Source organism: Pristis pectinata, chromosome 3 (assembly GCF_009764475.1).
Source record: "Pristis pectinata isolate sPriPec2 chromosome 3, sPriPec2.1.pri, whole genome shotgun sequence".
Taxonomy (NCBI): domain Eukaryota; kingdom Metazoa; phylum Chordata; class Chondrichthyes; order Rhinopristiformes; family Pristidae; genus Pristis; species Pristis pectinata.
In genome coordinates, this window is record NC_067407.1 from 118020170 (window position 1) to 118033065 (window position 12896).

Sequence of the window (12896 nt, forward strand, 5' to 3'; positions counted from 1 at the left end):
GACTTTAACCATTATTTGTCTCTCCACAGATGCTGTCCAATAAACTGAATGTTTCTAACTAAACTGATAAGAAACTTTTTAGACGAAAAGTCATATTCAAGATATGAAGAAATTCTTAGAGGATTTTATATTGATTCCTCGGTACAGTGGGAAAGTTCCCAAAGTCTAGATTAATACACTTTCTAGTGAAACTCCTGAATGGTTTACAAATTCACTTTTCTTATTTACATCTTGAGAAATGGTATCCTGATGCATAATAGTTTAGCCATGAATGCAGTAATCTTTTAAAGTTTATTTATGGCATGCAGGTGTTGCTGGACAGGCCAGGATTTAATAATCCTGCTCCATAACTGCTCTTGAGAAGATGGTGGGTTGTTGCCTTCTTGAACCACTACTGTCCTTGTGCTAATGTTGTTTCCTTTGTGCTACTGCTGAGCATGCAGTATTTAGACCTAGTGACACTGAAGGAATAACAATATGTTTCCAAGTCAGGGTGGTGTGTGACTGAAGGCAGCTGGTAGCTACAGAGAAGGTACAAGTGATGGTGTCCTGGATGCCAGATGTGGCAGGTTTGTGTGGTGCTATTGAAAAAAAGTGTGGAAAGTTATGGCAGTGCATTTTATACATTATAGATCAGCCTAAGCATATCTGTGATAATGGAAGAGAATGCATAGAGTGATGGGGGATGCATAGATCTGTTTAATAAAAGCATTTTATCGTTAGGGAATTTCTTCAAACCCTGCATGACAGGCTGCACCCTACATACGCAAAAAAGCCTATTATAATTCATCTCATACTGTTTTGAAAGCAGTCTTAAAATTGAATGAAAACAAGTTCACTAAAACATACAATCGTCAAATGGAATTGGTTTATTATTGTCACTTGTACTGAGGTACAGTGAAAAACTTGTCTTACATACCGTCCATACAGATTAATTCATTACACAGTGCATTGAGGTAGTACAAGCTAAAACAACACAGAATGCAGAGTAAAGTGTCACAGCTACTGAGAAAGTGCAGTGCAGGTCATAAGGTACAAGGTCATAACGAGGTAGATTGTGAAGTCAAGAGTCCATTTTATCGTACCAGGAAACTATTCAATGGTCTTATAACAGTGGGATAGAAATTGCCCTTGAGCCTGGTGGTATGTGCTTTCAGGCTTTTGTATCTTCTGTCTGATGGGAGAGGGGAGAAGAGAGAATGTCCCAAGTGGGTGGGATCTTTAATTATGCTGGCTGTTTTACTGAGGCAGCGAGAAGTATAGACAGAGTCCATGGAGGACTGGGATTCTTGTCAAAAATTGCACTCCTGGTGGGCAGGCATATTGCTGTGACAAAACTACCTCAAATCTTATTATAATGAGAACTTGGCAATTACAAGCATTCCAGTATTCTGTATGTACTAGCTACTTTGGATCTCCCATACACCGATCACATATCCCAGTAAAATCAATTCAGCATTATCTGAGGCATGAAATTGATCTGGCAATCAAAATGCTAAAGAACTTTGTTTCAGAAGTTCAAATTGTACATTGGTAAAAGTACTAGACGCAGATAGTGTCTGCTGAATTGTTCACCAGTTTGTCACATGCCTTTCTTCTAGTGCCTTTGCAAATGCATGACATAGCCAACCTTAATTATAACTGGAAATGGTAGAATTGCAAAACTTTTCTGTAATTATTCTATTCAGTTTTTAAAATTATACTTGGGCTTGCAGACCAATGAGGAGATGTACTATACACAAGACACTTGCATCATTCAAGCTTTCGGAAAACTTTGTCTTCTCCAAAAATCCTTTTGATAATTATTGCTGCAAGAAAAATAAACAAGAAGTTGTATTTTGTCCAAATTCCATTTTTATTTTCTTCTGTGTCACAGAAGGTTTACATCACAGAAAGCTTACAGCACAGATAAGACCTGTTGAGTCTGTCCCAGCTGAATGCAGGAGCAATCCAGCCAGACCCACACTTCCTCCCTTTCCCCATAGCCTCACAAGCTCCTTTGTTTCAGATACGTATCTCTGTTAAACAACACGATTGGATGTGCCCTTATTACTACCCTTGTCAGTGCATTCCAAACCTTAACAATTTGCTGTATAATCTTTGTTCTTATATCCCCTTTTAAACAGCTTTGGAATACATTTTATCTAGGCCAGCTACTTCACCTATTTTTAAAGATGCTAAACCCCCCAGTACTTTTTTCTCATTTTATAATGTCTAATATTTCACAGCCTTCCTTCTCAACTACAATGTGTTTGTCATTCCCACTCTTTTGTATAGGGGAGAACAGTCAATTATATAAAAGGCACAGTAGCACAGCAAGTAGAGCTGTTGCCTCACAGCTCCAGCAGATGGGGTTCAATCCTGACCTCTGGTGCTGATTGCATGGAGTTTGCCTGTTCTCCCTGGGGGCTCATGGGTTTCTTCAGGGTACTCTGATTTCCTCCTACATCCCAAAGACATGTGGGTTGGTAGGTTGGTTGATCATTGTAAATTGCCCTTACTGTGTAGGTGAGTGGTAGAATAGAAATAGGATTAATGTAAAATGGGATGCTTAGTGGTCAGCATGGATTCAATAGGCCAAAGGGCCTGTATCCATGCTAGAAGACTCTATGAACAGTTTAGCTCAGCTTCAATCATCTGACTTTAAGAACAGTACCAACTCGATCAAATTTTTCAAATGAGTAACAAAATGTTTCGATGAGAACAGTGCAGTCTGCATGGACTTCAATAAGTCTTTTGACAAGATTCCACATGGGAAATTGGTCCAAAACATTGCAGCCCATGGGGATCCGTGACAAGTTGCCAAATTTCATCCAAATTGGCTTGATATAGGAGGCAGAGAGTGATGATTGAGTATCGCTTTTGATTTTTCAAGCATGTGACCAGTGGTGTACCATAGGGACTCTTACTGTTTGATAGATACATGAACAATTTGGATATGAATGTAGGAGTTAGTTTGCAGATGACACAAAAATTGCTGGTGTTGTTGATGGTGCAGAGGATAGTCTGAGGCTACAGAACAAAATTGATCAGTTGGTAAGATGGGCAGAGCAATGGCAGATGAAAAGGTACTTGGACAGGTATTGGTATTGGTTTATTATTGTCACTTGTACCGAGGTACAGTGAAAAACTTGCCTTGCATACCGATCATACAGGTCAATTCATTACACAGTGCAGATACTTTAAGTTAGTACAGAGTGCATTGAGGTAGTACAGGTAAAAACAATAACAGTACAGAGTAAAGTGTCACAGCTACAGAGAAAGTGCAGTGCAATAAGGTGCAAGGTTACAACAAGGTATATAATGAGGTCAGAGTCCACCTCATCGCATAAGGGAACCGTTCAATAGTCTTATCACAGTGGAATAGAAGGTGTCCGTGAGCCTGGTGGTATATGCCCTCATGCTCCTGTATCTTCTACCTGTTGGAAGAGGAGAGAAGAGAGAATGACCTGGGTGGGTGGGGGTCTTTGATTATTCTGGCTGCTTCACCAAGGCAGCGAGAGGTAAAGACAGAGTCCAAGGACAGAAGGCTGATTTCTGTGATGCGCCGGGCTGTGTCCACAACTCTCTGCAGTTTCTTGCGGTCCTGGGCAGAGCAGTTGCTATACCAAGCTGTGATGCATCCAGATAGGATGTTTTCTATGGTGCATCAATAAAAATTGGTGAGTGTCAAAGGGGACATACCGAATTTCTTTAGCCTCCTGCAGAAGTAGAGGTGCTGGTGAGCTTTCTTGGCCATGGCATCTATGTGATTTGACCAGGACAGGCTATTGGTGATGTTCTCTCCCAGGAACCTGAAGCTCTCAACCCTCCCGACCTCAGAACCGTTGATGTAGACAGGTGCCTGTTCACCACCCCCTTTCCTGAAGTCAATGACCAGCTCTTTTGTTGACATTGAGGTAAAGGTTGTTGTCATGACACCATTCCACTAAGCTCTCTATCTCCTTCCTGTACCCTGACTCATTGTTTTTGAGATACGGCCTACTATGGTGGTATCATCTGCAAACTTGTAGATAGTTAGAGCAAGATCTGGCCACACAGTCATGAGTATATAGGGAGTAGAGTAGGGGGCTGAGGACGCAGCCTTGTGGGGCATGGACCAGTTGGGCTGGAGGGCCTGTTTCCACACTCTATGACTCTATGAAATTTAAGACTGATAATTATGAAGTAATGCACATGGGGAGGCTTAATCAGGATAGGTTGTCCACAATGAATGGTCAGGCCTGAGGGAGTATTAAGCATCCAAGGATACTTGAAGGTGGCAGTACAGATTGATAAGGTGATGAAGAAAACTTTAGGAGTAATTCCTTTCATTAGTCAGGATATAGAATAACAGGCAGTCTATAAAACAACTTTATAAAGTTAGGCCACAGTTAGAGTATCGTGCACAGCTCTGGTCACCACTGTATAGGAAGAACATGATTGCACAGGAGAGTGCAGAGGACATTCAACAAGATGTTGTCTGTGATGAAGTATTTCATTAATGAGAAGTGACTGGATAGGCTGGGTGTGTTTTCTGTGGAACAGCAGAGGCTGAGGGGACACTGATCAAGATGTAAAAAATTATAAGGGACATAGATAGGATAGGTAACAGGTAGTTTTTTCCCTCTGGCAGAGATGCCTAAAAATAGAGGGAATAGAATTAGGGCAGGGGTAAGAGGTTTAAGTGAAGAATCTTTTCACCCAGAGGTAGTTGAAATTTGGAGCACGCTTCCTGAATGGCAGGTGCTCTCTTAATATCTGGACAAGCACTTGAATCACCTTGGTATATGAGGCTATGGATCAAGTGCTGGTAAATGGGATTAGTATGGATGGAGACTTGATGGTTGGCATGGATCTGGTGGGCTGAAAGGCCCATGTCTGTGCTGTATGACTCAATCTATCAATAAAGTCAGTGACTATGTGAGGGGGTTATGGATTGGGCAAAGATATTACCTTTGGTCTTCCCAACATACAACTGGATAAAAAAAATGTCTGCACTATTGTTAGAGAAGCAGCAATATTTAGACACAACGGAGAACTTAAGAGAGATGATACAATGCAATCAGTGCACAAGTGGAACTGACACCATTTTCATTTGATGTTTCTAAGAGCCAGATAACTGGGAGGGAGGGAGGGAGGGAGGGAGGGAGGGAGGGTGGGTGTTGATAGGAAGGCCAAAGGTAGATTCACAGGTAGGTCACCAGTGTGGTTTTGATTTTCTGTCTTTGGATGGATAGACAGTAGAACATGTTGAACAGGTGCAGAAGTGGGCCATTCAGCCACTTGCTGATCTTCTACCTCACTACTTTTCCAGCCTATCCCTATACCCCTTGATGCCCCTAATATCTACAGATCTGTCAGTGACTAAGCATCCACAGCCTTTCAGCGTAGTCAAGCAGGGCATTGTGTTTTCATACCCAGATGGATGACCATGGAGAGACATTAGAGGTGGATGATAAGGAAAATCAAGTTAAGGACTTGAGAAAAGTGTTTGGATTAATTATTTTTGCCAAAGGCACACAAAATCCCATTGGTGATGTTGATGAGCCACTTCAGCATCATGCTATGGACAGGGCGTCAAACTGTAAGGATCCATAGCTGAGTTCTCGGAATAATGGACACAAATTTGAGTGCCTGTTGTATATTCAGGTGTCTTTTTTAAGAAAGGAAAGGCAGATGCTATGGTAGATGGCAAGTAAGGAAAGTTAGTTTTGTTTTTATTTTGAAGGAATTCCATTTGTGGATTTGAAAGAATGAGGATTTGTAGTGGAGGCGAAGGAACTTAACAACATCAGTTCACAAGACACCAGGAAGACAAATTGAAGAGTTAGCAACTCATTGAGTATAAATTCAAGGGAACAAGAGGTAGGCCTCATGAATTAAAAGTGGTCAGAGAAACCATGGGTTAAGACAGAAACAAGAGGAAAATGTGAATTCAGTGCCAGAGAAGGATATTAAGAGGCAATTTAGAAGTTTAAACCAGAAGGGAGGGAAACATACAAATCAGGAGCAGGGGTAGGCCATTCTATTCCTCAAATGCACTGCCATTCCATCATAACTGATCCAATTGTAATCTCAACTCTGCTTACAGTAACCTTTCACCTACTTGCTTACTCAATATCTATCTACTTCAAAGACTGTTTTGGGGGTAAAGACTTTGGGGGAAGGCTTCCAAGACTCACATCATCCATCTTAAAATAGGTAACCCTTATTTTTAAGCTGTGATCCCTAGTTCTAGATTCTCTACATATACTCCATAAGGATCCCTCAGCATCTTATGTTTCAGCACCTCACAAGGTTAACAGAAGTTCTGGTTTTAGTCTTAGCACCAAAGTCCACAAGCTCATCACATTTGACGTTCAGAGGGACTACACAGGAGCAGATTAAAAATCAAAACCTGAAGATGTTAGAAATTAGAAAAAGAAAACTCAACAATTCAGGCAACATCTGTAGAAAGGGAAACTGTTAACATGTCAAGTCGATGACGTTTCATCAGAATTGACTAAAAGTTCAGAATTAAAGAAACCTCAGTCTAATTTGTATTTTAAGACGAAGATGAAATACTCAGCAGTTTTGGCAGACGTAAATATGTTCCAACCATGCTCCCCAAAAGACATAAGGTGCACAGTGAGACTCCAGTAATTATTAGTCAACCGGTGTAGCTTTCGGTTGAGGGACAGAAGCTGCCCAAGAAGTCAGCAGTTGAAACAAAAAGGTCCATTGCAATCCTACTTGGGGATTGAGGAATGAGCCAACTTCTACTTATTTACTCGATCCATTTACAACTGTATCTACCACTACCTGCCTCTTGGCTGGAGCAGAACCTGATTGACATTTGGGAAGACCCCTGGGCAGCAGCAACACTGGACGGACAGCACACTGCCAACCGAGCGACCGGGGCGTACATGCGCACAACCCACCAATAAACAGTTCGCCAGCGCGCCTGCGCACTTCTCAGAGAAAGCAGACAGGACTTCACGCAGGTTCGGGCTGGGGGAGAGAATGTTCTTTTGTGTTATTTTAGGTGCGGCTCGAATGACCAACATTTTATTATTCACGGCGAATAATGATCTAAAGTGTATTATATCGAGTTATCTGTGACAAAATAAGATCTATGTTTTTACCGACAATAATGAGCGCCCCGCGGTTTGAATGGTCGCGGGGCGCCTTCAGCTGGCGGAAGTGGGGAGCCTTTTAGTGGAGGAACCGTGGCCGGTCCCGGGAGGTGGAGGCGGCTTGTGTCCGTTACCCAGGTCTTGTGGTGGTGGGTGGGGTGGGGTGGGGGGGGGGGTAGGGACTCGGTAAATGTAGGATATGCTGCCATCCCCTCCACTAGTGTCTGGTGAAAAGAGGGCAAGTTACGGTGGGCTCTGCTATGTGGACTAGGCAAGGAGATGCTACCGTGTGCGAGTCCCAGGCAGAAATCACCCACAACTTGTTGCATTTCTTTGATGCTGTAAATTTGTGTCTGAGATACCAGTCGCTTTCAATCCGCTACACCACTTGGAAAGTTGTTCAAAGCAGCAGATTACTTTCTCTCCCGCTATTGAAAATTACCGCCACTAGTCACAGTTACTGGCTCCCAAAGAAGTTGTATAAAGAGCTAATTTTCTGATATATCAATAGAGGAAGCGCAAGTGCAGAGAAGGAAGGACGTGTATTTACTTCCTTTAAGATGACACGTGCCTTTGCTATTTGATGAGTTTACTATTTGCGCCCCTTAACACTATGCAAAGCAAACATTTTGCACGTTATGTGTAGGGAGAATGAAACAAATGTCTTTGTTTCTGCTGCACTCTGTGTTCCTTGTCTACAATTTTTTTTCCAATTCCTGGGAAATATTTGAAGCTGAATAACATTGTTCTCAACTTTAGTATCATGTTTGATTCTGATGTAAACCCTTGACTTATACCTATTGCATCACTGGGAGCTTTTTCTTCCATCTTTGTAGCATACTCTGATGTTGGCGCTGCCATGGCTTAGCCATTAAAGCGAACCTCTGTGTTATTGCTGGACTCGATAATTTCAATACTCTTTGGCCTGTTGTCTTTCATCCAGCACAATCTCAAGCTTATCATGCCCGTGCACATTCATAAATTGTGCATTTCTAGTCTAACATGCCTCAACTTTAGAATCATCATGTTATTTTCTAATCCCTATCTGACCCCAGTCAGTAGTTCAGAAAACATATCTGGAAAAAGATTTTGCGATCATGATCTGAAATACTAACTCATTTCACTTTCCACACATGCTGCTATGTGTTTACAGGATTTTCTGGTTTTATTGCTTCTCTATCCCTTTCTCTTCCTTTATGATGCTCCTTTTTTGTCTAACCTTTTAGTTATCTAATCTCCCAGCACCTGCTATGGCTCATTGATAAATGATTTTATGGATTTGTTCTTGATTAATCCCTTGAAATATTGCCCTATGTTTTAAAAAAAAGCTTTATAGATGCAGTTGTAATTGAGGGGTTGCTGCATTGGATGGAAGTTTATTAGGTGATGATCTAACCGGTTGCCTCACTTAACAGCTAACCCCAGGTTTTCCAATATTTGTTAGTAGTTAAGCAATATTCCAAAATTAAAATCCTCATCTTTATTTTCAAATACTACCATGGCCTAGTCTGATTCTATCTCTGGATTCTTGAGTCTTCGTGTTCTGCAATATCTACTCTTTAATTGGCCCATGTTTCACTTGTTATTGGCATCCGTTCCTTCAAGTGCCAAGGCTTTAAGCTCAGGAAGTCACTTACAAAACACCATTGATTCTCTGTTTCTCTCTTCTACAAAGTTTTCCTTAGGACCTACCTCTTTGACTAGGCTGCTATCAGATGTGGTCTTCTTCGGCTCAGTGTTGATCTATGTTTGACAACTCTCCTGTGAAGTATCCCACATCATATTGCTACATTGAATGCACTATGTAAATAGAAATTATTATTACATGGAACATAGAACAGTACAGCACAGGAACAGGCCTTTTGGCCCACAATGTTGTGCTGAACAATTATTGTTGTTTGCCATTCTATTATTACTATTGGTTTACTATTGTCAGGTGTACTGAGATGCAGTGAAGAACTTAGTTTTGTAAGCCATCCATACAGATAATTTCAAAATATATGTACTTTGAGGTAGTACAAGGGAAAAGCAATAATATAATGCAGAATATTGGACAGACTGTGTACCGTCACATCAGTGGTATCAATGAACTTTGAAAATTTGGAATCCTTCTACATCTGGTGCTTGCCATTTTTGGAGATGAGCCCAGATATTACTATCCCTTGCTTTCCAGTTGCTTGCAATGTACTGCCGGACAGGACATTTTGCTTGTAGTAGATGTACCTATGGCTGGAGTCAATGTGCAAGGAGACACTCCTCTCCTTCAAGATGATCTTTGAAACCTACCTCTTTGAACAAGTTCTCCACTTGACCAAATTTTGACTTTTAATGCCCCCCCCCCCCCCCATGAAGCACTTTAAGACATATTGATATATAAGTAACACCATAAACTTCCAGCTCTCTGATGGGAAAACCTGTAAAAATGGTAGTGGTAGTTGGTTGTGTTAGGCACTCCCACTAGAATGTAGTTATCCTCAGTTGTGATGTTATGCCTTTGTTGACCCTGCCAAACAATGCCTTTTGCAACCTCTGCATGTGCTATCAATTTTCCCCCATGATTAGGGGATGGTAAGGATAAAGGAGTGCTGGAGATTGGAATGTAGGGATTTTCAAGTTTTTTTTGAAGCCGCTAGATAGCTTATTATTTTCTAGGTTGGCATGTATGACTTATGTTTGTACTGAATTTAACTACAGTTGAAATGGACATGGTTAGAAATGCCTGATGCAAATATGTGTGGTTATGATGGATATATAATACTATATGAACTTGAAGATGCACTTTATGCACAGATGAGTCATGGATGTATACAACATCTATGTACACAGAGCCAGTGCCCTCTGCATGAACATCGTAGATGTAGGTTGTCGTGTCTTCATACAGTATAATACATTCAAGCATACATTGATAACATGCAAGTGTTTGTATTCATTTGTTACATGAATGCATGCATAGGCATAATTCATGTACTGTAAAAATGGCAGACAATGCTGAAAATATTGCAAAGATTTGAGACCAAAGTTTGTAATTTTATTACAACAAGGAGAATGAAAAATGGGAGAAAAATAGAAATTTAATATTACAATAAATATGAATTGTATACATTTTCTAATTGCAAAATTTCAAATAAGTTCAGCTCTTAAATATCTACCGGGGGAAATAAATGTCCAAGTTGCTTGTGGTCTGCATACGTTCAGTCTTGAGATCTGCCAAATGAGTTGCCTTTCAAGTTACTACTTGTAGAGGTTTAATAACCTAATTTTTTTTAAGAGGTCTACTTGTTTCCTCTGGTTCCAACTTATAATATTTCTTGATAAGCAGATTATAATCTTGCAAAAACTACAAAAAGGTTATTCTGGACTTTAAATGATCCTGTTCCAAACTGTTTTCAGAATGGGCCACAATAATGGCAAATACACCATGTAATGCCAAATTTGTCTTGTAATAATAACCAGAAATGCTATTATATATTGTAGACTTTTTTTGTATGATTGTTAAATTGTCTGTTAAATATACAACAGTTTTGAACTCAACATATTGTCAACTCATTAAATAGAAAAAAAAGCATGAAATGGCACATTATAAATTCCATTCTGGTATACAGTATCTGTACACCATCTGAATGGAATTTGTGTCATTCTTGTATTTAATGAGTTGACTTAATAGTTTGAAATTAAAATTCACATGAGTTATTTGTATGTATGTTTAACATTTTTCTTTTTCTTTGCTGAAGATATTGAAAAACATTGAATTCCACAGTAATGCAATGGTATGTAGCATTTTAGACATTTAAACATTTTAATAATAAAAATGTTAAAATTTTAACATTCAATTAAAATGTTCTAAGCAGCAGGTGAAATTGGGAAACAACATAATAAAAATCAGTAGTTTGATTATTTGTTTTATCTACAGAAATGATAAATTTGAAGGTCTAGTACATTGTATTTTTTTTGCATTGAGGGTAATGTGGAATATCTACTACGGTAACACTGAGCACACTGATAGAAGATGAAAGAACTGCAGATAATACTAGTGACTGTCAGTCTGTTAGAATTAGAAATTAGTTTGTGCACATAAAAATGATTTTCTTAAAGTCTGAGCAATTCCTGGAACGACCAGTGAATCTCCTTACTTTATGCTATTGTCAGGCAGGTTCCTGATTCATAGCTAAATTAATTTAATATCAGACAACTGACAAGAATAGGCTTGGTGCTGGTTGGTTAGACAGCAGCCTTTGTTTGATTAAGGTGAACTTATTTTTTTCAAGATAAAAGTGATGTTGATTCAAATTAATTTACAGATGTCAGAAACAACAAAGTTAGCATCAGGCCAAAAAAGATCATTTTCAGAAGAAGATGACTCATTTCTTGATATGTAAGTTCATGTCTTCAACATGTTTGATGTTTTAAGTGTGCAGTGAATATTACTCTTGTTACTTTCTAATGCATTTGTAATACTGGTTACCTTCAAATATCTTGTCTCATTTTGTTTAAAATTTCATTAAGTAGATGACAAGTCACAATCAGTATGAGTGAGATGAAAAGCACCTTTATTATCTTTGTTGACAAACCAAAATTGTTTAGTTTTCTTGCAGTCTTAGTTTGCTTTTCTGTGGAATCCATCTGGAAGATTCACGGTTATTTGTTATTTGTTTTAATCTCCAATTATGGCAAGCCACATTTCTTCATTCCAACTAAAGTGGGAGCACCTGATAATGTGGGCGTGGAGAGGGCTTTGCTCCTCCTTGCCCCATAGGGAAGTTTATATAGCAGAAGAATTTCTGTTGTACTGGTTTACTGTCTTGCAGAGCTTTTCCAATTTTTTTCCTGATTTTTGTGTCAAATGGAAAATATTCTTCCACTTGAATCTAATTCCCTTTGATTCACTTATGTTTTTTTTTATTGTCTAGAACTTCTGATCCTGATTCTGAAGAAGAATGGGTACCAAAAACTAAAGCTGCAAAAAAGTCAAAAAGAGCGATTGCAGATAAAACAGTGACTACAAAAAAGAAAATTAAGCCTGAACTAGAAAGTACTGCAACTAAAAAAGCAACATTGAAAAAATCTGCAGGCAAAACAGCTGTTAAAACAACCAGAAAGAAGAAAACAGAGAAACCTCATGTGGACCAGAATATTATGGTGTGAAAGTTATTAAATGTCATAGTTAACAAAAAAAGACAAACTACTAATCATTAGATATAATGGTAATACACTAACCTACTGTCAATGGGGTGGCAAGATATGAGTCTTCCTCATAAAAGATAACAGGATAGCCTGAAATAGGCTATCCTGCAGTGCTGTTTCTAGCAGCAAGATTCAGTGGTTTTCACTGGACTGAGGTGGCCTTGATTAGCTTATTGGTGGGAATCCTAAGGAGTTGGGGGTGTGATGGGCAAGGAATATGGGAGAAAGTTAGCAGGAAAGCATTTATTATCGCATTACAATAAATTCTCGTAGTTTGCGATGGACAGATGCACTGACTTGCCTCAGGTAACAAAATAACATGGATATGGCTAAGGCTGCTGACAATGACACTGAGGCTGCAATGACATAACAGTAGTCAACCCCTCCATGGACATGACATAACTTCTGTGTAACCTACCTGATCCTGCCATACACATGGACCACACTCTGGCCCTGGCTATGCACCCAGGCCACACTCTGGTTTCTGACACCGGTCTCACATGTGCCCCACGCTTGGGATCCTGCTTTCACCACAAACCTGACCCATGTTACTCACTCTTGGCGTTCCTGATCCCAATAACAACTTCGAGCATGTGGATCTGCACTTAGTAAGTTGGT

General features: G+C 39.7%; 1 protein-coding gene across 1 annotated transcript in view; it reads left to right on the forward strand.

The window, feature by feature from the left end:
* Positions 1–6956: 6956 nt before the first annotated feature.
* srbd1 (S1 RNA binding domain 1) overlaps positions 6957–12896 on the forward strand; it is a 236699-nt gene continuing 230759 nt past the window's right edge. Inside the window, exons 1-4 of the mRNA XM_052013214.1 lie at positions 6957–6965; positions 10829–10864; positions 11396–11469; positions 12005–12233. Coding sequence (XP_051869174.1) covers positions 10862–10864; positions 11396–11469; positions 12005–12233 — 306 coding nt within the window. The 5' untranslated portion in view covers positions 6957–6965; positions 10829–10861. The remainder of the gene's footprint in view (positions 6966–10828; positions 10865–11395; positions 11470–12004; positions 12234–12896) is intronic.